The 25,136-nt window shown below is 34.9% G+C and overlaps 2 protein-coding genes across 2 annotated transcripts; both read left to right on the top strand.

Annotated features, from left to right (window-relative positions):
- Window positions 1-475: 475 nt before the first annotated feature.
- DUSP11 (dual specificity phosphatase 11 (RNA/RNP complex 1-interacting)) lies at window positions 476-21,035 on the top strand (the record flags this gene model as incomplete). Its single annotated transcript, XM_009701253.1, has 9 exons — window positions 476-552; window positions 11,018-11,093; window positions 14,736-14,867; window positions 15,720-15,843; window positions 18,246-18,306; window positions 18,410-18,456; window positions 18,905-18,980; window positions 19,923-20,020; window positions 20,563-21,035. Coding segments are annotated over 9 exons (708 nt in total), but the record flags the coding sequence as incomplete, so codon positions are not given.
- Window positions 20,717-24,045, top strand: LOC104157070. The gene is made up of 3 exons (XM_009701252.1): window positions 20,717-21,486; window positions 22,313-22,423; window positions 23,613-24,045. The coding sequence occupies exons 1-3, from the start codon at window positions 20,717-20,719 to the stop codon at window positions 23,923-23,925; spliced, it is 1,194 nt and encodes a 397-aa protein (XP_009699554.1). The 3' UTR covers window positions 23,926-24,045.
- Window positions 24,046-25,136: the final 1,091 nt, after the last annotated feature.

Below are 25,136 nucleotides of genomic sequence, written 5' to 3'. Positions count from 1 at the left end.
TCGGACCCGTCTAGGTTAGAGTGGGGCAGGTGATGGTCCTTCCCTTGCTGAGGTGCCGGCCTCGCCTCTTGCAGCTGCCAGGAGTTTCTTCTCGTTGAGACGAGTTCTAGCTGCGGGAGCGCAAGAGCAGAACAGAGTGCTCCGAGTCACAGGAGAGGGACAGAAGGGACTGCCAGGAAGATCTTCATCCCTGCAGTGCTGCTGCTAGAGTTAGAGAGAAACCTCCTGCCTCTCCTCTCTGTTTCTTTTGACCTCCTGGAGAGGAGAGGTGAGTTGTTGTCTTTCCCTCTTGTTGTACTGTAGCAGTGGAGAAAATAGGCTAGCTTGCAAGCTGCAGAACTTGCTCAGGATGGCTTCAAGCCCCAGCTGACTGCTTGGTTTGTTTTACTTGAGAGTCAGCCCTGTGAAAAGGCCCACTGATGCAGAAAGAGATTAGCACCGTGTTAACTGCGCGGTTCTCTCTCCTTTGCTGCAGTGCCCACTTTCACCGCTGTCTCCTGCTCTGCCTTCTCCTGCTTTCAGCATGGTAAAGAAGAACACTATCCCCGATGGGTAAGTATCCCTCACACTAAGCAAGAGGCAGGAGGGGGCGCAGTCCTGCCCACAGAGAAGGGGCGCTGACTGCCCCAGGTGCTTTCTTGCCACAAGCATCTTCACCACCTACAGCCAGGTAAGGTAGGTATCTTCTCCAAGACAGGAACAAGCCAGCCCTTCATCCCCCAGGTGAGTATAATGCACCAGCCTGTCTGTGAACACTTCTCCTTCATCAACCAAACACAATCCCTTCCTAACCTTCTTACCCCCAGGTGTATACTTACTGGGGAAATGGGAGAGTAGTCCATCCTTCTGACTGCTCAGATGTTTGCTACCAGGAGTGGAGGAAGAGCTGATAAGATGGGAGCAGGTGGTTGCATGCATGTGATCAAGGAATATTTTCATGGATTCAGTTCCAGAAACATCCTGTGTTATTTTTTTTAACAAGAGGACAAAAAATATGTTTTATCAGCAAAAATAATAATAAAAACAAACTAAATGTGCTATACAGGCTTTCTGCTGGCTTGATTGGGAGTGCATATGGGGACCACAGAATGATCTCAGTTAAAACAGATGCAGTCCTATTTTCCAGCTCTGTTGAAAAAAAAAGAGGAAATTTAAGTTTAGAACTTTAACCCATGTGTTACTGCTGACATCAGATTGAACTTGGGTAGGATGGTGTGCTGAGATACAAAGGCATACTGTAATAGGACAATAACTTGCAGTTTATTCATTATTTTGGGAAAGGTTGACATTATCCTCATTGCAGCGGAAGCATTAATTTTATTAAGAACATTCTTAGGAGGACTGATAAAATACAAAAAGCATGATTTCCTGCAAAATATGTTGGCCTAAAAGCAATAAACACAAAATATGAACAAAATTTTAAAAATAACTTCAAGGAACTTTGAAGTTTTATTCATAGCTGACTCAGGGATTAAAATTAGAATAAAATCTTAAGAAAAGCTATCTTTTTCTGAAAGTTTCTATGAAACTTCAGTTAAAAGTTGGACAGAATTGAGCTGAAGTGGATTAGGTTTGCAAGCACTAATGCAGAAAGCCCAAAATAACTGTCCTCCTTGTTTCCTCCATACTTGGAAATTATTACTGAAACTTTGAGAATTGGATACTCATTTCTGCCTTCTTTCCCCCCCCCCTTGCATTTGAACTGCAGCAACTTTCAGGCTACATGCATTTCTTCTCTAAGCATGGAAGAAGCAGTGGACTGTATTTTTGGCTTCTATGACTGGAATCTAATACCTGCGTAACTTGCAAGGAAAGAAACATCTACTGTGGAGTAATTGGTTATAAAGTTAGCGTTACCATCTGACGAAGCTCATGATACTGAAGTGCTTTCAGCTTCTCCAGATACTTGCTTTTTGATACTATTAACAAATCAGGCTAGACATCCACAGTATTGGGTTTTTGGCCATAAAGAAGTTTGAGGAATTGTCAGTCTCCCAGACTCATGCAGCAGTAAATTGATGTCATCCTTGCGCTAGCAAAGCATGTTGTAGTTCTTCACTGTGAATTAGTTTATTACACCAGGAAAAAATAGCAGTGAACCCTGGAAGAGAACTGAAGGAAAACTAATTTTAACCTAGGTGATCCTGCATGTGCGATTTACTGGCCCCAGAAATAGTGCTGGCAGAAGTGAGATTGTGGTACACTACAGCATAAGGACCAGTCCAGACTGTAGCATGCTATGGAAGTACAACCTCAGTCATATCACAGTATTGTAATAGCAATAAATCTAACAGTAACTGTTTTGTTTTTAATGATACTGCAGATGATACTGTAGTAGATAAACAAAAAGAAGTCACACTACATAGAGACATTTTTAAGATTGTTTTTCTGTTACTGCCTTAATTCTTTATACAGTTCTTAACAGGTTTAATCCAAATTTCAATATGCTAATTAAAGCAATACAATGAATTTGAGGTTTCATTTAAGTTATAAGTAGCTAGGAATAGTGCAGCTAAACAAGAAATGGTGAACTTTTTTTAACTGGTCAGCTTATTGCTATTACTTTTTACAATACTGTGCCTGCAGTGTAATTAAAGTTGCCTTTATGTAAGGCTTGTGCTATAGCACTGTGCAACCTTGCTAGATATCAGCACTTTGAGTGTACTCAGCTCCTAAAGTAATATTAAAGTGGCATTAATTGCCACTGTTGCCACTGGATCTGTACTGCCAGTCTTGTACCTTGTTCTTGGCCCACTCTTGTTCTTGTGTCCCTGTCACTCAGCACTAGCCCAGAATATTTGATCTGATGCTATATGCACTGTCTTTGCTCCAGCAGTGAGAGGAGTAGGTGGACTGGAAGTAAGGCTTTCTGCATTCCTTCATAGCGAAAAGCGTTTCTTCCTTTACCCGGTAGTGTCTTGGAGCAGAGCTAAGGTGTACGGTGTCCATTGCAGTCTCCATCCTAGAAACTAGTGCTGGAGAAGTAATTGTGTAACCAAGTGAGATATCAGTATAAGAGAGGGATTCAAATGACCACGTGCACTGCTGTTTCCACCACAGAGTCAAGTTCTGGTTCTTCACAGTGTCTGAAATGGTACTGTCCTTCAGTAGTTGTATACTATGATGTTTTACTAGACAACCACCCGGTAAAAGGAGTTCACCTTATATAACATACTGTCATGAAGTCATCAAGTTATAAAATACTGTGATGTTTCTGCAGATTTATACATGTTTGTGCTTCAGCATCCAAAATCCTACTGTGGGTATAATTTCATAAACTCAGATTCAGTGCTGAAAAGCGTCTGCAGAAGTGACACCTTCTTGCATGTTTCCCTTAAATGGTGTAAAAAAAATACTGAGAGTGGGGTCTTTTTATTATAAGGACAAAGGTGAATTATTTCTGGCTCAGCACCATAAAGATGCTTGTTTAACTGAATTGTTTGTGTACAGACTTAAAAGCATCAGCATTTTCATTTAGACAGGAGTGTTAAAAACTATGGCATAACTGATTGTGCTTGTTCAGGGTGGATGGTAGAGAAGGGTTACCATAAGGTAAGAGTTTATTTGTAAAGTAAAAGTGCTTCATACTATCAGGCTTAGAACGTTTGCATTTAAAAATATGAGGTGGAGAGAAATTACTTCTTATAATACCTGAGTTATGATAACATTGCTATAAGAGCTGAAGGCCCGTATCTTGTGTTACAATATACCACAACAAATACAAAGCTATGCAATCACTTACTGACATGGTAAGGAAACTTTTCTCCCATGCTTTACATCCAGACTGTTTTTTTACAAGCTATGACTTACTTGTATCCCTCTTACAGGGGATGAAGAAAAGCAAAGTGAGAAACGCGTGTAGTAACAGATGATTAAGAGCTATATTCCCTCCATTCCACTTTTGACCTATTCAGTATGTGTTCTGTCTTGACATGTCTGTCATGGTCTTTGTACGACTATCTTTTCTTCAACAGAATAGTATTGAATCTGGGGTCTATAGAGGTTTGGAAACCACCTGGAAAGTAATGCTGTGTGTATAACATGCAGTATCAGTAGCCAAAAAAAGGAGAAGATGTTTCAAGTAGTAGTTTCTAAATGATCTTGCTACAGCTGACAGTATTTCAGATTTGAGTTTCTCTACAGTTACAATAATTACTCTTTTTGAGCATTTTGGAATTCGCTTTCCCAGGTAAGTTCTAAACTTATAACTGCTTCATAATCATAGATGCTGATCAGGGGCTCCAGAATTGTAGAAACCCTTGAATTGTTAAGCATAGCTTCAGACATTGCTCTCTGAACTTACTTCTCCACCCACTATAGCTTTTGAGTAACATATACCTATTTACACTGTTTTACTAACACTGATTTTTAACTATTAGATGAAAATCATTCTGAATGGATGCCTTGAGTTCAGTATTCATTTCTCTTACTCTGGAATACTGGAACACATTATTGCTGAACTGAATGTTACACAGTTGGAAATGTAAGATAAGAGAGCTTACTTCCTTTTATACTTAGGGGTTTTTTCCCTGTCAAAAATACCATATTTACTCTGTAGAGGTATTACAGTATAGAGAGTTGTGTGTTGGTTTTTTTAGCATGTACTAATGTAAACATCAGTTTCAGAGGTGATCTAAAGTGGGTTTAGGCTTCAGAACGACCAAGAGTTCTAACTGTTTGCCATAAAGAACTTGTAGGGTATCTGTTGACAGTTTGTTGTGCTCTATATTTTTATATAACTCTGTCACTGAGATTTGACAAACTAAAGACATGAAACTTTCAGATTACTTCTAATTCAGTGATTCCATCGTGTTGTACCTGTGAATTATTTAGCAGCTTTCTTGTCTAGCTTGCCATTAAAAATGTACATAAAAGCTTTATGTGAAACATACTGTTTTTCTTTTAAAAAATCACAGAATAAAATAAATAGTAAGGTATCGATCTGTTTAAATGACTTAGTATGAATTACATACAGCTGTATATTTTATCTGCTTCAGTTAAAACTTTTAGTAGAACCAGGTGTGGAACACACAGTTTTGTCATATTTATTTAACGTTTTTTGTCATATTTGTTTAACATTTCTGTTAAGGGGATATAGTAGCTATAATCTTCAGTATAATTTTTGAAGTTTTAGAACTGATTCATAGTAAGATTTACTTTAACAACTACAAATTATATCAAATGAATGAAGTTTTTTTAACTAGATTTCAAAATTGCATTGAATAATTACAGATATTACTGATATTTACAATCTGTTCTCTGTTTTGCAGTTCATTGATATGTAACAAAGTATGTAATGTACATCGAGATGTAACAAAGATGTCACATAAACATCTTTGCTATGATATTTAATTTTTGTTTTTTAATAGCAAGATTTATGCAAAATATAGCTATTATAATGTTCTTTGCTTGGATTATTATTTTGGTGTTCAACATACCTTTGAGCTTAACTGAAGAGGCTTCAGAATGAATACTAAATTTTGCCTTATTCAAATTTACTGTAAGCTTGTCTTTATCATAGGCATTCCTATAATGTCTTCTGTTATCCAACTTGAAGCTGGAGGCTGCTATGCAGGCCCTGTTGATGGTCCTCAGTTGATTGGTTTTGCAGCTGATTGTTTTTTAAAAGTGTTTTTCTAAGTTTTTGTTGCTATTTGTTTTTTTCTTTTGTCCTCGAACAGAGGCCATTTCACTGGTTGCTGCTGTTACAAAGCACATTGCTGCTAGATTCTTGAGTTAATCTAGATCACATATCATGTAAACTTCTAATAGGATGCATGAAGCTACTTTCTTTTCTGTTGTTTTACTGTATATCTCTGAAATTTTTAAATTAAAGAAAAAGACAATAAAACATTCTTGCTTTTCATTTAAATTAAAGTGGATAAGCAGAGTAATATATTTTCATGTAAACTAGACTTAGAAACCTCTAACAGATTAGCTAACTAGAGTCTGTAGTATCAGTAGTAATTGTGTTTATTTATTCAACTGGAAGCCATTCAAGCATCATAGAAATTTCAGAGGGAAAGGGGAATGATTTTTAGTTTGATTTTAACAATTTTTCTCAACCAAGAAGTGATTATTTTGTTTAGAATGGCAGGCAAAATTCTGGCTGTGGTTTAAGATGATTGATGGTAGTTGGGGAGCGATGAAGACAAAACATGATAGGGAAGTGGGAACTGCGAAAGCTAAATAGTTAAATAATTGGTTAATTTATATGTTTTGATGACTTTCAAGTCTTGATCTGAATGTAGTCCATGGATTGCTTACCTGTTTGAAAACTTAGAAAAATAAAGCTGTAATTGAAAATGTGTCATGTGTGCGCAATATGTCACTTTTTATTTAAGTGCTCTTCTCTCTTAATTACTTTTCTATTTGAACATGCAAATTCTGATTTTTTGTGGCTTTGGGTAGTTTAGAGTTCAGAAAAATTTTAATTACCATATTGGGTCCATAAAAGCCTATCATAGCTATTTTGATGCGAACTTGAGTTTCATTTGCAGTTCTTTTTACACACTTCTTGAGATTCAGAGGGAGGTTTGTTTTGTGAAAGGGCAAGAAGTATCACAGATTTTAAGATGATAGTTTGCTTTAATGTATGCTGACCTAGATTGTCTGCAATTTGAGAACCATTGTGTTTTGTACAGAAGTTATCACACTTCAGATTCTTCCTGGATATGTCTTCTTCTGACTATTATTTGTATTGCGAATCTGCAGTGTTTCTCTGAATTTACATTATTCCATTTCAGATTCTTATTACAACATCTTTCTAATGGGAATGCCATCGGTTCTATGGCCAGAGCTAGTACCTCTGTGATGCTAATGCATACGTTTATTTCTAGGCATAGAAATAAATTTCATGTCTGTGTCTCAGTAAGATACCACTGCCTCTTTTCGGAAACTCTTCCTGCTGGCTTTTCAGCTACTTCATGTCTGGCTTGTTTTTAACTCAAGCCTCTGCTACCTTTTAGTCATTGGTACAGGAATGATGGTGCCAAGTCTTGTGATAACACCTGTGACTCCTGGCTTGCTTCCTTCCACTTACGTTCAAGCACGACACAAATCATGTGTCAGAATTCTCATTCATACTTGTTAAAATGCTTATTTATGTCTTTGATCCTGTAACTCCTGTTTATGTGACCACCTGCAGCTCACTTGTCTTTTGTCATTTCTGCCTTTACCTAGACTTCTGTAAGAGTTTTACTTTCTTTAGTCCATCACCTATATTTCCCAACCATATTCCTTTGTTGGCAACAGAACAAATTTGAATTTATTTCCTTAGCCAATCTTTGCTTAATTTCAATCTGCTGGTTTTAATTTGAGATAATTTTTAGTTCTCCAGCAGTATGCTGAAATTTCCTTTTTAAATATAATTTTAAATATAACGTCGAACACATACACTTTATATTTTTTGATGAAGAGTGCCTTCTGCTCATTTTTTACCATAGAGCTGTCAGCAGCTTTTGAGTTTCTTGCTGATTTTGCAGATTTTTTCCTGGGAGGATTTAGATGGCTTTAAATACAGGAGAATAAAAACCCAAGTTTATTAAGGTCTGACAACAAACTATGTAATCCTGGTGCATTGTTCTGTCAATCCTTTAATCTGAAAAAAAGTTCTGAATTTTTACAAAGCCTTTTTACAATGCTAATTAAAGGAAATAAGATTTTTAAGCCTTTTTTTTTAATCATTTCTTACTGGCTCCTAATTGCTTGTATTCATGATAATCATGGTAGATTTCCACTCATAGTTTTCCAGGAGAAAGTAGGTTAAAAAAGACCCGATTTTCTAATTTATGGCATCTTTTAAATTGTGTTACTACATAAGGTAATTGGTCTCTTGTGGTTGGGATTTTTTACTTCTGCCTACCTTTAAAATATTTCTAAACACATATATGTGAATATGGCTCGCTGTCAGATTAAATCCTACTTTTGTCAAGCATTTTGTACATTTTATTGGTAAAGGTAACACCAAAAAGTAATTGAACTAGGTTGAAGAAAAAATACTATGTTCTTGGTTGGTTTATCTCTAGGACGGCATTTGCTGCACTACTGTCTATATCTCTAGGTACAGCCCATTTTCTAATTCTGTTTGGAAGTTTAAGAGCAAAAGCAAAAGTTTTAAATACAGACATGTAATTTCTAGAGTTATTCAAATGAGCAAGAGGCAGGAGCTGGTATTAAGCCTTTGTCATTAATTTTAACAGTAGTTCAGATTAAATATAGTTCTAAATAAGGTTCACAGCATTTAGTACCTTTCTAAGATGAAGTGAATGAGATAAAATTAATCTATGCACAGGGCAGATTTCACAGTTTTTCTGCAGATTTTGTTTAATTTTATTTTTTTTAACTGAGCACTTCTTGCAACTAAGATATTTCATTATGTTGTGGGGTTTGTTAGTTTTGGTAATATTTTCAGTCCGTTTACATTTTTTGTGATCTTAATTGACTTATATACAATTTATCTATCTTAAGCTAGAATAAATAGAAAACAGTCTCAGATTTTTGTTTTCATATTTTACAAGTGCACAACTACCAGACTCCAAAGTTTACAAGCTTGAAAATTCACTTAGGAAGACTTGTCAAGCTAGAAAAGTTTTCTTCTATAATACACAATATGTAATTTTTTGAGCAATGCTTTTCAAACTATGGTGATTGAGAACGTGCTCTTTTTTTTTCCCCTGTATGCAACTATCCTAAACTAAGGGAATATATGAAGTAGGAGACTGGTTTTGTTCCCTCATTGCAATTACGAGGTACAAAGTTCCTGCAATAATTTAGAATTTAGTAAAAGGTTTTCCTGCAAACACCTCTCAGTGATTTAATCTCTAGCTTGCCCTTACACCTTCTCATCTTGTATCTGTCTTCAAAGTGACAGCTGTTCGCAACAGCCTTCCTAATGATGAGCTATTATTACTCCTTTGTTATTTCGTTTCTTATCCATTACACTAAGCATCTGTATGTCTACATTCTGAGCCTCAATCTGTCCTTTAGCTCATGATGAAGACAAAAAAGATAAGTTAGTGCTAAAGACGTTGATGTAGCAGATTGTTACATGATTATTTAGTATTAATTATGTTTCTGTCACCATGCTGTAATTCCTTTGTTACTTCCAAGCATCTGTGAATGATAATGTTATTATTTATATACTATGACAAGTATAATTACGGATACTTCATTGAGAGTTTTGCCAGCCAACATGTAGGGTTTTTTATGGTCCCATATGGAAATTGTGAACAAAGCAAAATATTCAGTGGTCAGAATATTTTAAAATGGAGTATTCAGTTTATTTCATAAATGATGTGATTTTGTGGAAATCAGAAAGGAAATCTAGAAGCTGTCGGATGCTCCCTTTAAAGATTAATTTAAACATTAATTCAGAAAATTGTAAGTGAATGGGCACCAGTGTTAAAGAACCTTATGAAAATGTATTTTAACAGTTGAGATACTAGCTGAAAATGCAAAAAGACTATGTAGATTTCTAAGTCATCCAGCTGCATCTTCTGAGGTCATAGAGATAATTTGTCCTTACATGAGAGGAAGAAATAAAACTCGTAAATTTAGTAAGTTGCCTCATTGAAGGTAAATTTGAGCTGCTGCTTAACTTGTTTTCCTCTTCAGATAAAGCTTTTCATACTTTTAAAAAACCCCGAAATCTCTGAAATCTGATACATCAAGAGTTTTTTCAGTACAACGTAGAATTTGTGAATACCAGTTCTTTGTGGGTGTGGAATTGCTAGTATTTTGAGTGTTGTAACAAATCTTCATATTACAATGTGATTTTTGCTAAGTTTTGATGTGATGGAATATTCTCTGTATTTTTCAAAGTACCAAAAGAAAGTGCAGTCAAGAGTGTTTCTTTGAAAAAGCATATTACAAAGTAAACACATTTGCAAAATCTAGAAGCTTTGTATTTTTAATGAAAGTAAACATCATCAATTAAATGATTGATGCAAGCATTATGATAATTTTTTAAAGGTGTTTGATTCAGCCAAGTTGAAAACTTTCCACCAACTATAATACAACAATACTTTTTTACCTGTTGAACCTTACCCATCTGCTTTGCTTTATATTGATGCTACTTGTTTGTAAATGCTGTCCTACCATTTTGAGGGGAGGAATTTTTTGATAGTTGAAGAAGGAAAGAAAAATACCATTTTCAAATGCCCTGATGATACCTTGAAACCACTTCATGAAATAATTGCGAATTTGGGGACATAATTCTACTTTATGGTAACAGCAGTCGTGCACATTATCTCTAAGAAGTATTTTCTTTGTGGTGGTGCTCTAAAGAGAATAAAGATTAATTTTATTATGGCTCCTGACTTCAGACTTGCAAACAATAAAAATGTCTTTATTTAAGCTGTGTGGTGTGCTAAATAAGCTTCTGCCTTGATCAGTGCTGTAGTAATATTCTGTTGATGTTCTTCCAGCATCTTTTAGTTAACTCCCTGTTTCTTTTATCCCAAAATAATGCTGATCTATTAATTTTATTCAAATATGTAATAATTTTTAATAGTTATTCTAAAAATATCTTAGTTTCTTGGTGAAACAGGCAGGTTACTAATGGAAGGTGGATTTTAAAAAATATTTTACTTACATATCAGGATTTCACTCGTCATTTTATAAAACTCATGCATATCAGGTACGATTGCTTGCTTATGTGGTCAAGGAATTTTAGGAACTATTGGATCCTGCTGTTTGGAAATCTAAATCTTAATGTATTAGACTAGTAGCTGCATGACCCATCATAGAAAAAAAGACAACTATCTTTCTGCTTGGAGAAGTTTGAAATAACTATTATATTCAAACTATGTGAAGTATGGCACTGGATTTGCCTCATATTTGTAAGATACTTCACATAGCTTGAAATAACTGTTAATATAATTTTAAGGGAGCATAATTTTATGTGCTTTGTTTTACCAAAGTTGTAATCCTAAGAGGAATTTTTGAAGCTGCAGGTGTCTTCTGTTGAATCATGTCATTTGAAAATATTTAAAAATAAGTTTTTGTTTCATTACAGATGGCGGAGTTTGACACCAGTTGGACAACCTATACCAGGAACTAGATTTATTGCATTCAAAGTACCTTTAAAAGGGGTATGTATAAAAAGTAACTACGGATTGGCTCTATTAAATACAGTGCAACAGTAATGAAGAATAGCATGAATATTCATGCAAACTTCAGGAAAGTTTTATGAAAAAATAATTTATTCACATTTAGCCCTTCCAGTCATCTACTAGTGGCTTTTTTGCATAATATTCTATATTTTTCCCTTTCTTTTAAAATTTATATTTCGTGTTACTCTTTTTATTTATCTTTTAAAATCATAAAACCTCTAATCAATCAGCACAATTCATTTGATCACTGGTAAGTGGCCTAAATTCACTGTCTTATTTAACATCTTTTCATGACTGTTGTAAGAAAATCATATGGAAGGGGTTATAATATGAATAACAATCTAGGCAATGTAAGCCAAAATATAATTTTATGGAAATCAACCACTCAAAGGATACCAGCTACTGCAGTACTTATAAAATTATAGATTCAGATTACTAATTTCATAAGCAAAAAGCTTTAGTGATCTGGAGGAATGCAGTATATTTAAAAAGGAAGTCTTCATAGACTTCTTTTATTAATGTGTTAGTACTTCCTTTAGTTTCTTACTAACATGGAGTGCTGTCTTAATCTATTAAATACACTGAGTCAGATCTTTTAATTCTTTGTAACAATAAAAAATGTGGAGGGTGTCTTTTTTAGACTCTTCAGTTGTTTGGTGGATTGAGGTATAGGGCAAATAGGGCAAATTTGCTCTTCAGTGTAAATTAACACAAGTGCTGTATAAATTAGCTCTCTACAAGTCCTTGCTTCCGATACACAGGAAATAAAAGTTTCTAAGCTCTTTTAAAGTTCTGTGGCTAGACGTAACCTTAGCAGTTAAAGAGTAAATATTCTGTCTAAGCTGTTGTCTACAGATTGCACTTTAGGATTCATATACAAAAAATTTGGTTCTTTGGGTATATTATTGCCCGTTATGTTTTCAGTCACCATTCAGCTCACTTTTATCAGCAGTGACTGAAGCGGAGTGCTTGCAGGGTTTGCTTCCTGCAGCTGCTTTTACAGCTTTAGTATGATGGTTTGGTTCCTTTGACACCAAGGATCTCATAGTTGACATTGGTCATGTTCTCTGTGGTACTGATGGATCGTACAATAGTTGTGTGTCTTTCTACCAAGGCCGCCAATAAACAGATCTAGCAGTGAATATAAAATTCAGTAGATTTATGATTAGCTTCTTTGCTGTTGGGGTATTTGAGAGGATTTTTTACATCAGATCCTGTAATTCCACTTGATCCAGCACCATTTTTTGCATAGATGTACTGTTCTAGGCAAGATTTGTTCAGTGCATGTATTTCCAGTTCCGTGTCACTGCAGATTTCAGAGGAGGATACTTCGTTGCTAGCTTTATGCTTTCGCTGTAGCTCCTATGACAGTCTGGAAGGAGTTCCACCAGAGATGGTTAAAAGGGCAGACATTCTCAGAAAATGTTTGGAGCAATGTATCACAAATAGGCACCCTACGTCAGTGTGTTGCTCGCTTCCAGTCCTACTGATCTCTCTGGGGCGTAGATCCCTGTTCTGTGAAGCTGTCTTTGAACTTGGCCAGATATAAAGTCTGATACCCAAGAAATCAGAATCTGTAACGTTTCTGTCCTTTCAGTTTGTTCAATCTCAACTATGCAAGATACAGAAATGACAAGTCTGCCAGAGACTGTGTGCTTGAAGCTTGTGGAGCTTGTGGCAGAATACACATAAAATGCATGACTGGCTAAACTGTGATGTCTTTGCAAAGATGGTGGAGGTCAGTAAATCTGTCTGGAAATGCTGAAGACCTGATTGGTCATAGTCTGTCAGGAGTCCTATTATTAAATTGGTGGTGCAGACCTCTTAAATATGCAGCAGTTGATGACTGGTGATTTCACTTAAAGGGAGAAAACATAGTTTCAGTATTTCAAGACTTAAGGGTTATTGTTTTAGAAGAAGACGTGCTGCTAGTAAAGGCTTTAAGATCATGGGTTTACTTGGAAGGATTTTCTGTCCTTCCTTTCAGATCATCATTGTAATGCTAACAGTAACATTGGAGTAGGGTAAGGACTGGGCAAGTTCTTCCCCATGCCGTTAGAAGAATTTTAGAATTTATACAGATTTCTCACATTCACAAAGCCCAATTAAACACCTAAATTACTTGAATACTCAGCAGAGTTTTTCAGAAAATGCCAAATAGTCTTTCAAAACGTAGTCTTTTATAATACATTTAACTGTGTACTCAATCAACCTATACGTTACAGATACCTCATTTTTGTAAATTATATTCCATTTCAGTTTGTGTGACTTCACATAGTAAAAGGAAAAATTCTTTAGTGTTCTACCGTAGACCTTTTGCAGATTCATCATTGTCACCTCAAAGTTAAGTAACTTCAGTTTCAAATTTTACTAAAAGTCACTGCTGAATAGTGGTGAGGTAACTGACTCGTGTTCATTTTGTTTGAACCTCAAGAACCTCCACTGTTTTCTCAGCAGTGCACCGGTATCTGAAATACATAGGACTGAATACGTCTATATGCTTTCTACCCTACTCTCTTTAGCTCAAGCTTCCTAACTACACACCAGCTTTGATAGGACTGTCCTGCTGCTTATTCTTTACTTTGATTTTCTCCCTCTGTTTCCAAACTCGAGATAAGTGCTTGCTAGCATCTTAGATTATGATCCATACAGACAAAAGAAGGAATGGTTAGTTACCCAATAGCATCTGTGGTTCTAAGACGTGGTCTGAGGTTGCCTTCCTCTCCATTAGTTCTGAGTCTAGTCTACTTGAATTTCTTGTTGACAAAGGAACTGAGAGGTCGTTGAGGCTGCTGCATCTTTTGCCACTGCCCTTACTGGTTGTGGCTGAGCCTGTGTCAAAAGGCTCTTACAACGGACAAGCATGCTATTCAGAGAAAATCCAGTTTTGTGTATATGAGGCATTTTTATACCTAGAATGAAGAACACATTTCGAAAAACACAGCTACAATAGGGTGAGTAAACATTTTTCCCACTGTTTTTGTCAAATGAAATTAATTCTTCATTACCCACCAACGTACAGCTTGCTTACTCACTGTATTTTAGTCTTATTTAATATTTCCCAGTGCTAAATGACGTGCAAGTACACTGCCAACACATGAAGCAGGGATAAAAATAACTGCACAGTATTTCTGGGGAGAACATTAAAGCCTTCAGAAGAAATGAACTTGTGTATCACAACTTCTAATGTTTTATTTGAAATACACTATTAATTTTGTGTTACTGTGCAGGACAAAGTATGTTTGGAGGAAAGTAGATTGTGGTGGTTTGCTTTTTGCTGATGTTTAGTTATTTCAAAATCAATGTATACATGCTGCATTTTGCAGGGTTTTTGTGTCTATCAAATTAGTGCTTATTTTAATAATGTTCATTAACATTGTACAAGTGGAAATTCTCACGCATTTTCTTGTATTTTCATTTGAATAGGAATACACAATAAATTCTTGCTTTCTTTTTATTTGGTTCCTTTTATCCATATAATACATGGATGTGGTTCTGATACTGTAAACATTCCCTTTTGAATACTGATGTTTCCTAGTCCTAATTAAAACAGCTGAATATTAAAAATGTCTTGTTATTAGAACTAAAAAAGAAAATCTTTCTTTTCCATTTTCATTGTAGGCAATTAACCAGAGGCTTACTCCAACCCAGAAATTTACACCAAAAGACTTAATTGCTGCAATGAAAGCCCTAAATGTGGAGCTTGGATTAATTATTGATTTAACATATACCACACGATACTATGAAGTTAAGGTAATTCAAGCATAACAACAAAATAAATTATTACCTCCATCTTTGTTTTAAAAGTATTTACACATTTGCTTACTTTGAATTGGAATAGACAAGTAAGCCATCTAGACTTATTTTGTGTCTCCAATAGAAACTAAATGTTTTATCACAGAGGAAATAACTCCTTCTCCTAGCTAGTTGCATTTGTGGCTCATTTGTGTTATGGTAACTCAGAGAAATGGATAAAGACTTCAGTGCCAGGCACCACCGAAAATGTGCAGAAGACCTACATTCTGTGTTCTGAAGACATTCTCATTTATTCCTAGCGTCTTTTTTTATTGTCTTCAGTGGAGTCCACTAAGAAAATGTACATTTTGAAACTACTTTATAAATTTCAAATTTTTTACCAGTATGGTCCAAACAATTGTGATTAATCAGCCTCCTATTGAAAAGGAGAATAAATAGCGGTATTATAACTGAATGCTAATTTTTGAATGTACATGGGCTGTAAGCTTTAAGGGGGTGAATATGTGAGTATATATATGATTGTGGGTGGGAGGGACAAATATTGCTAATAATTGTAAAATGGGTTAGAATGGAATTACAAGAATCTGCTCTCTTTAATGTGCTGCCATATTAGCAGGGACAAATAAGTTCTGCAGAAACTGTTCTTTGTTTGAGACCAGGTCTTTAAAGTGGAAATGTAAATGGCAGTTTCTAAGAGTATCTCTATAGAATTGTGTCAAGATTGTTTTCAATTTCTACTCAGGATTTGAACTACTGTTTTATATTGGCATTATGTTAACTACTGCTTAAGGTTTTTCACTGATGCAAGACTTCAATAATTTTTACCATTTCTTTTCTTCTTGTTGCTAGGATTTACCTAAAAGTGTGCAGTATAAGAAACTTTATACTGTTGGACTTGAAGTCCCCGATAATGCTACTATCCTACAGTTCAAAAAATGGGTCAGAAAATTCCTATGGGAAAATGCAGGAAATGGTAAATATTAGAATCTTATGCTGTAAAAAACAAACAAACAAACAAACAAACAAAAAACAAAAAATTTTATTTCAGTGCTAACTGTATAACTTATTAATTTCAATAGATATTTACAACACCAGGGATTGCACTTTCCATAGCACTTTCCACTTTATTATCATAGGAAGATACATTATGTGAACCACTATGTATCTTTTTTCTTTCAAAACATGCCTTTTTCAAAAATGACTAGTAACTTAAATGCCCTTCCTAATAATAGTATACTTATATTTGCATTATGTGTCAAAGTAACTGCAAAAAAGCTTTCATCTGACTGACCCAAATTGTCTACCATCAGCTTAGTGTTGTAGCTGCCAGCTCTTTATGGATGTTCTAAGTAGCACAGCGTTTCTCTGATGGCACTAGGCACTGATATGTGTGAGCAACTTAAGTCTGTTTAGTCTGATGTGGCAGGTTTTTTATTTGAGAGTCCATTATTGCCCTCATATCTTAGCAATTCTTACAAATCATATTACAGACACAGTGTCAATGTTTCCACTCTGCTGCTGTTTTCGTGTTTATGCAATAGTACAGTTCTTGCTGAAATGGTGTAAGTCGCTTTTTGCAGAAATAAATTTGCATATATTTTGCCACAGCCCGTTTGCAGCTTTTACCTTCTCACTTTTTTTGCTAGTGATTCTTTGTAGGCAGATTTTAACTGTTTGTCTCTCCAGTATTGGAGGACTGCTCTTTCAAGCTTTTTCATGCTGTTTGCTGTGGTTACCTTGGCATTTTCTATAAGAAAGTAGAGATACTAACTGCACAAGCGCATACAGTTTTTGTTGCAGAGCATAACTGTGGTTTTGCTGTGGATGGTCAACTCTGTTTTGTGAAAGAGCTCTGACCTAAATCTCAGGTATGACAGCCTGAATTAGAAGTACTGAGAAAATTAAAAGGTGTAAGAAGAAGCCTTTGTCCTTGCTCAGGAAGTTAGTGTGCAAGTTCTTCCTTTGTTCTTTTTTGGCTTAGGGAAATTACTTGGAGATTATTAGTTTTCTGTGGGTTTGATCTCATGATTTTTTGTGTGACAAAGAATAGTCTGTATTTGAATCTAATTAGTTCTGATTCTCAGAATTGAGAGAATCAATTCCTAATTTCTTACTGGATGAAGACCTGCAGTTCCAGCTAGTAAACCCATTTTGGCAGGGCTTAGGTAACTTCAGAGTTGGGAGAACTTTCATTTTTTTGTTAACTTACTCGTGGTAGCTTGCCCTCTGTTTTAGATTAACCCTAAAGTTTCTCAGGATTCTTCTTAGAAATAATTTTTGAGACGTTGGGGTTTTTTAGTGTCTGAATTGTTAGGACACCAACTTAAAATAAACTTACATGGCAATGTGACTGTTCTGTGGCAAACAGTTATATTTTATCTCATTCCAAAATTTATTAAAGTCCCATTTCAAAGACCATCTGTCAGTACTTTGTGTCTGCCACAACTTTGTTCTTCTGATAATTAAAGTTTTTCTTCTAAAATCTAGCCTAAAACTCTCAGTTAATATACATTTATTCTTATGCCAACTTTGCCCTTAAGTATTGTTCTCCATTCCTGTTATTATATTAAGTATCTCAGATTTGGTTTTACAGACTAAATAAGACAAGCTTCCTAGGTCTCTTCTCATAAACTTCTTTTGTGATCAACATAGTAGCCCTTTCTATACATAGTTCAATTTGATTTTTTTTTTTCATTAAATATGAAAGTAAGTAGAATTGTATGGGATAGTCTGGACGATGTTTTATCAGTGCCTTGCATGACCATATTAGTGTTTCCCTATTTCTGTTGGAAATACCTCATTTGAAGCACCCTAGTAATAGTTAAGTTATTCTGCTTTTTAGCCTTCAGCTGATTAGTATAACCTTTCCAAAAAAAGACAAGATTTCTTTAGAGATTAGTGGTGCTTCTTTTTTCCATATATTTCATATTCCTAGATAGTAGGGGCATGATGCGTATTTTCTCCTTTTCGTAAGTTTTACGAGAATCTGTAAGTTAAGTTCCTCAATTTTACATTTGCTTGTTTAGATTTGCTTTCAAAACTATATTTTACTCTTTTTCTTCTGTTACTGCAGTTCTGGCTGAGGCCAGCCACTTTACCTGTCATGACTCCTCTTTCTTTTTTCCTACATTCTGCAGAGTTAATCTGTCTTCACAGGTTTGGAAGTAGTGAGCTAACTGCTGCTAGAGATCCAGCATGAAGAGGACAAAGTCTGAATGTGTCTGTTCTTTTACAGGCATGACAGTATAATTTTGTAAATAGCAAGCATTATTTATCATTACTTTGTTAGTTGTTTTTTTTTTTTTGTCTTGCACTGATTTTTTTTAGTAATTTCACTTTCTGAACTATTAAAGACTGTGTTTTCCTTTTTGATAGAGAAACTCATTGGCGTTCACTGTACTAATGGAATTAATAGAACTGGCTACCTTATATGTAGGTAAGGGTTGTATAAAACCAGAAATCATTGTTCACAAAAGATAGTGTCCTTATATTAGTCTGTAATCCCTTTGGGACAATAATATAATCATATTTTTCTTCAGATACCTTATAGATGTTGAAGGCTGGGATCCAGAGGCAGCAATCCAAGGTATTTATACAGTTTGAACTAAGGCACATGTTGGGTTGTAATTCACAATTACTACAATTGTATTCACAAATACAACAATTCTATTTTGTTATCTTTAGAGTTATTTCATGTGCTAGGCTTCCATAGGTTTTATCTGACTGTTGATTCTATTCCAGGCAAGACTTGAGCACTAGCAAATTGACAGCATAGTAGGAGTACGTTTCAGCTGCTTAAAATCTTTTTTTTTTTCTTTTGCGTTTAAGGGTTTTCAGTCATAGGTTGCTACGAGTACTAGTTTCAGTTGTTCAAAAAAAAATATGCTGCAATGATGTCAGCTTGCTGAAGTATTTAACATTAAGTTAGAATAGTTTCAAATTCAGCATCTCATGGTGAACAGAAACTTGCCTTTCACATTGTTATGGCTCAGTTTGAGCACATTTCATTAGACTTGTATCTTTTTTTTCTTTAGCTTTTGGTGATGCTAGAGGCCATCGCATGGATGGTCTTGTGTATCTCACAGATCTCAGAACACAACCAATGAGAAGGTAAACAAAAGCTTTTAGTTGTATGCTTAAGATCTTCCAGTATGTCTGCTGATATTTTTAAAAGTTCACTTCCAGTCATAAGTCAAAATTAAGCCCCTCTTAAACCTTTAATGTGCAACTACACATATATTGTAAGTCTTCTGATATGAATAACATGAAATGCAGTGTACTTCGTTCATCTTTTGAATTTATATGGTTCAAAAGTTTTTTTTTAATCTGACAACTACTGTTGAACATTGGTGTGGTTTTATCATACTGTGACAAGTGTACTGAGTCTGTATTCTCTCATTATAAGCTGAAAGGAGCTGCTGCAAAGATATCTTTATAAGCTCTGTGATCTGTCTGCTGTTTGCCTGGTAGAACCAGATATTTTTATTTTAAAAGTAGAACAGTTTTAGCAATAAAAAAGTATGGGAAAGTGGAAGATTGTTCTCAACTCCTCTGTTCATAGTAGTTGTATCCCTGGTGTGTAAGAATTTTATGCTTATCATACTTACCTAATAATAGCTAACCTTTACATCTTCCTAAGTTATTTGTGCCAATGACATCTTGTGGTAGTCAATTGATTTTAAAATTAATACCTGACTGATTTGCCTCTTTTTAGTTTAACTGAATGCCCTTTGGTTTACTCCTATCATTGTTTTATGGTCTGTGCATGATTAAGTTAGTCCCATGTCAGATGTCTGAATAGGTATGGTGCTTGTCTCGCATCCTTTAGGATGTTGTTCCAAACTTAGGAAGTTTAGGTATTCTCTTTGCTGCAGTGCTTCCCCAACTAAGTTTACAAGATTAAAATTTGCTAAGTTACAAATATCTGTAAATTTAACTTAGCATATAAAAATTTCTGTTATTCTGAACTGTTGAATTTTATGTAGGTTTTTTCTCTCTCAGTAGTATGTTTTTAAAAAGGAAGCTTATGCAAGATGTTTTTATTCTTCTTAGTAACCTTGGAATGGATGTATGGGATTCAGAGGAAGATATTATTCCCCCACCACATGCAATGGAAGGACCTGTAGTTTCCCAAATGAAGATTTTCAGGGGTAATAGGCTGAAACATGGAATTAAAAGAAAAAAAAAAAAACAGATGGGGAAAAATAATTGTTTCTTATTGAAAAGACTATAGATACTCTAATTTAAAAGAGATTGTATGAATATAGCCTACTCATGCAAAATATATTTACAGAATTTGATGAAACAGTGAAAAGATAAGGGAAAGAAAGGGAATGTGTGCTATTAGAAATCCGTAAGTAATTAGATCACCTGGAAAAATTTAGAGTTTTACTTTGCCTGTCCTTCTGTATTATTCTACAGTAATCTGCAATTATTTTTAATTAATTTGGAATCACTGTTTTTGCCTGTTTAACAAGCACTATAGAATTATAACTGAATGTTTGTCACAGCTTCTACTATGACATTGAAAAATTTATAATCTTTCTTACAGTTTGGATTCTTTGCAGCTTTGATACCTATATATTGGCAATGTCTTTCATATCAATTCTTGTTTAAAAAAACCTTGTTTTCATTAATGACTTGTGGCACTTATAAGTATGATGTTCTATTTAAGACAAAAACTTCTTTACAGGTCTGGGAAAAGATTAAGAATTTATGATGACCACTCTCACAATGATTTGCAAGGACAGATACAGTTGAGAGATTTTGATTTCATTAATAAGGGACCTGGACAAAGACGAAGACCATTTCATGACCATCAGACTCAGGAAGATTTAAGAGCACCAATGCAGATGAGAAACTGGGACTACAATAGGGGACCGGCACAGAGGCGAAGACCCTTTCCTGATCACCAGTTTTATGATGAGTATCAAGAAGACATGCAGCTGAAGGACCTAGACTTCAGTAACAAGGGACCTGGACAAAGGCTGAGACCCTTTCAGGGACAGCAGTTTCATGATGATTTACAGGCAGAGAGAGAATCGAGGGACATTGAATTTAACAGAGGCTGTGGACAAAGGCAGAGATCTTTTCCTGACTATCCATCTCATAATGATTTGCAGGAAGACAGACAGTTAAAGGATTTTGATGTTGGTAGCAGAGGCCGTGGCCAGAGACGAAGACCATTCCATGACCACCAATCTCGTGATGAATTTCAGACTCAGATACAGTTGAAAGAGTTAGATTGTGTCAACAAAGGTCCTGGCCAAAGGCTAAGATCTTTCCATGACTATCAGTCACATGATGAGTTAGAGCCACAGAGGCAATTGGGAGATTTTGAATTTGTTAACAGGGGTTGTGGACAGAGGTTGAGACCTTTCAATGATCACCAGCCTCGCAATGACTTACAAACAGAGATGCAATTAAAAGATCATGATAATAAAGGTCCTGGACAAAGGTGCAGACCTTTTCATGACCATCAGCGTTATGATCACTTACAGGAACAGACTCAGTTACAAGATTTTGATTATGTTAATAAAGGTCCTGGACAAAGGTGCAGACCTTTTCATGATCATGCAGGTCACAATGACTTGCCACGTGAATGGTGTTCAGACAGGTAAAGCATCCTTGAGCTGTAAGACCAGAATTAGATAATAAAAGTGTAAACATCAGCAGTTTTACATGTCAAATTAATTAATTTTTAAAAATAAATGAATTTGAAATAAATTAATCATCCTTTAAAAATCACATATAAATGATCAGTTAATTAACTCTTTTTATTTTGACTTATGGAAGGGTTTGATGTAAGCTGGAGTGTTGCAGCTCTGAAAGCCAGTGTTTCCTAAATTAGAAGGTTGTACTTCCTTAAAGCTTATGTGTTTCCTTTCCCTTTTTAGAGTCAGCTTGAAACAAAACTCTTTGTCCCACTTTGTTTTGTATAGAAACTTACATTTAAAAAACAAGACAGAAGAGGATGTAAAATTTTATTTATGCCCTCAGCCAGAGACAAACAGTAATGCTACAAGGAAGTTTGACTTGCATTTGTTTATTCCATGAGTTAATAATTTGTTAGAAATCCCTTTGCTTCTGAACTTGAATCATATTCTCCCAAATATATATATCTCTTATTAGTAAACCTATTGGATTCTGACATAATATTTCAGAATATTTTTAATATTTCAGCACATATTTCAGATATTTGTTGGGCTAGTAAAGTTCAATTTAATTTCTTCCATAGTACAGCTGAAACAGAGGATATCATTACAATGAAGCATACCATTTTGTGGTGTTAAATTAATACAATTACGATAGTTTTTATTAAAATTTTAAGTAAATTTTAATTAAAAGTAAAAATATTTTTATTTCATTTGATAAACATATTTTTCAAAAGCTTACAACCATTGGTACTCTTCTTAATATGTGATTCTTTTGGTTATTTGCAGAAGTCAATCTTTTTCTTCGCATGAAAATGTACCAGAACCTCATTTCTCCTCATCTCCTTCACTTCACAGAGATTATGGGTCTGATAATGATGACTTTAACAGAAGTTATAGGTAATTATCAGATTTCACGCGTTGTTTTCTGACTTACCTTTATACTGTTACTCCCCCACTTTCCCAGCTAACAAATACAAATTAACTGCACAGTGTAAAAATTGATGTCAATATTTTTGCTTAAATGCAGTTTAAACTATTGAATGTGAACACTGAGCAAATAATGTGACCAATTTGTGGTCCATCTGTATTGAGTTTGAGTGTGATTATGAAATGATTTGACAACCGGTGACGTAAGTCATTGACATGACAAGCACAGTTCAAGCTAACATACTACAAAATATGAAAAGCTGTTGTCCGTAAATAAAAAAGCAAAATACGGATGCTATATTTAACTCTTAACTGCTGGCTACAACAAGCTGATGAGTTTTACTGTGAGGAGTGGTCAGACACTGAAACAGGTTGCCCAGAGCAGTTGTGAAATCCCCATCCTTTGAGGTACTCAGAACTCAGCTGGACATGGCCCCTGCAGAATTTCATCTAATTAGACCTACTTTGAGCAGGTGGCCCTAGGTACTTCTAGACATCCTTTCCAGTCTAAATTAATCTGTGGTTCAGTGAGGGAGAAGATTTTAAAATTACAAAGATTGTTCTGGAATTGCTTTATATGCCACTTATTTTACAAAATAAGTAAGGTACTTCAGAGTAACAAGAATCCAAACCAAAAAGTATATACCTTGTTATATGCATTTTTAGATCCTTCCATGTGTATTTTGTAGGAGAGTGATTCTTCTATTGCAGAAGAATTAACAATTAAAATATTTGGAGCTATAAAGCCAAACTATATTATTGCCTGTTGAGACTGTACTAGAGAACTACTATTATGCATTATTCACAAAAATTAAAACATGGGCTTAGAGACAAAAATGGTCCATAGGTAAAGAAACTCTCAGTAAACAGGAAATTTTAATTAGAAACAGCACTTGAAACAAAACATCTTCTAGTAGAATGAATTACTACAAAAAGCTGTAATTGTAATCACTGGAATTGAAAAATTAATATAAACAAGTTTGCAACATCTGGTAGAGAGGACTTTAATTTTATGGGGGTAAAAACAAGAATGAGGGTCTGAATTGTTCTTTTGAGGTTACACAAGTTTAATTTCTAGTGGTGGCCACCAATGATAAATCAACTGTTTTATTTTTAAGGTTTTCACTGTTTTCACTGTTCATATTTGTTCTTCTTACAGTAATCGATCAAATTGTCCTGAAGAAAATAGGAGAATGCATCCCTCAGATGAATTTAATAGAGGAAAAAACAGATTTGCACCATATTCTTCACGAACAATGCATCCATCTTCATCTATGCACCAAGAAGATAGTTCAATAGACTATGAAAGACAAACTTTTCAAGGTGAAAGTGCCAGAGAGATGGAACAAAGCAAAAGATTACCAGTTGTAACAGTTGATTACAATTATGGTCTGCCATTAGATTATGGACCTGAAGAGGAAGAGAGAACACATTATGATTTGCCTCCAAGTGACCGCTACAGCTGGAACTGAATAAAAAAGGCAATGTTTGCTCAGCTTAGACTTACTTTTACCCATTTTACTTTGTATGTGGACCAATTTTTTTTTTTTTTAACAAATTAGGAAAATGCAACTTTCAGTAGTAGAGAACTGGTCTCTATTGTAAGATTAGCTTCTACTGACATTTGGTTCTTTAAATTTATTAGGGTGTATTTGTTAAGTGTAGTTGGAGCAAGGTCTCAGTACACATGAAATTAAAGTAGTTCTTCCTTTAGTGAAATTGGAACCCTGTACCTTAAAACAAACAACTTTTGGAGTGATTGTAGTTGTGTCTTTTGTTTTACATTTCTTTAAAATGTATGTAATTTCCAGACACAAAAGTTGTAATAAAATACTGCACTATCAGGTAGACTAGCATTGAGATTATAGAAAAAAACCTATGAAATGAGTGAAGTAAAGTTATGTCCACTTCATCATTTAATATGAAGATAGCAGTTTGAATTATTGCTAACAATCTGCAGCATTGTAGTTTAATTCCAGATTTTCTGTACCATCAACTGAACTGACCTAGTTGCACTCTTTTTTCATAGCAGAATTTTTCCCAGATTGCTGAGAACATGGAAGCAAATGGAGTTTTAATACTCTAAACATCAAACGTGCTTTTCAGTAATCTGAATATCCCATCCTGATTGTGTATTTTTTCCTGATCCCATGGGTTATATATGTTTCAGAATAGCCCAGAAAATAGAAATATTTCACAATTTTCTCAGCAACACATCCAAATGAGGTCATTCATGTTATCATCAACTTACCTGTCTCAGCTGGCCAAGATCACCAGTGCCTATACACTTACACCTCTTTGTTTGTCAGTCATATCTGTCTTACTCTCCAGTTCTATTTTTAACTAGTTTATTTTTACAGCACAGCAGAGTAATGTAATCAGAATAGAAGAATAACCTCTTCAGGTAAGTTATTTTTAAAAGAAGTCATGTATTGAACAGTCTCCTCTGAACTGTCACTTCAGTGCATCTCAAGAAAGTAGTGCAACAAACGGTAACTAAATTCATACCAGCAGCTGCACAGTAGCATCAACAGCTCCTACTATGGATAAAGAAATCTTAGTTCATAGGATGGAAACCAGTATTAATGTAATACTTAGGTAAATTTTTAAAACTACATTTTTGGTTATTATTACATTTTAATAAATTAGTATTTTTAAAGGCATCACAGTAAATAAGGATAAA

Source organism: Cariama cristata, unplaced genomic scaffold (genome assembly GCF_000690535.1).
Source record: "Cariama cristata isolate BGI_N322 unplaced genomic scaffold, ASM69053v1 scaffold17985, whole genome shotgun sequence".
NCBI classification, from domain to species: domain Eukaryota; kingdom Metazoa; phylum Chordata; class Aves; order Cariamiformes; family Cariamidae; genus Cariama; species Cariama cristata.
Note: the sequence above shows the minus strand (reverse complement) of the source record. Positions and strands in the feature narration are given on the sequence as shown.

Bases quoted from the DNA above. Each gene is read 5' to 3' on its own strand.
- LOC104157070 (XM_009701252.1), top strand. From the start codon at position 20,717: ATGCAGATGAGAAACTGGGACTACAATAGGGGACCGGCACAGAGGCGA. The intron at 21,487-22,312 runs GTAAAGCATCCT...GGTTATTTGCAG, and splicing joins CGTGAATGGTGTTCAGACAG to AAGTCAATCTTTTTCTTCGC. The intron at 22,424-23,612 runs GTAATTATCAGA...TTCTTCTTACAG, and splicing joins GACTTTAACAGAAGTTATAG to TAATCGATCAAATTGTCCTG.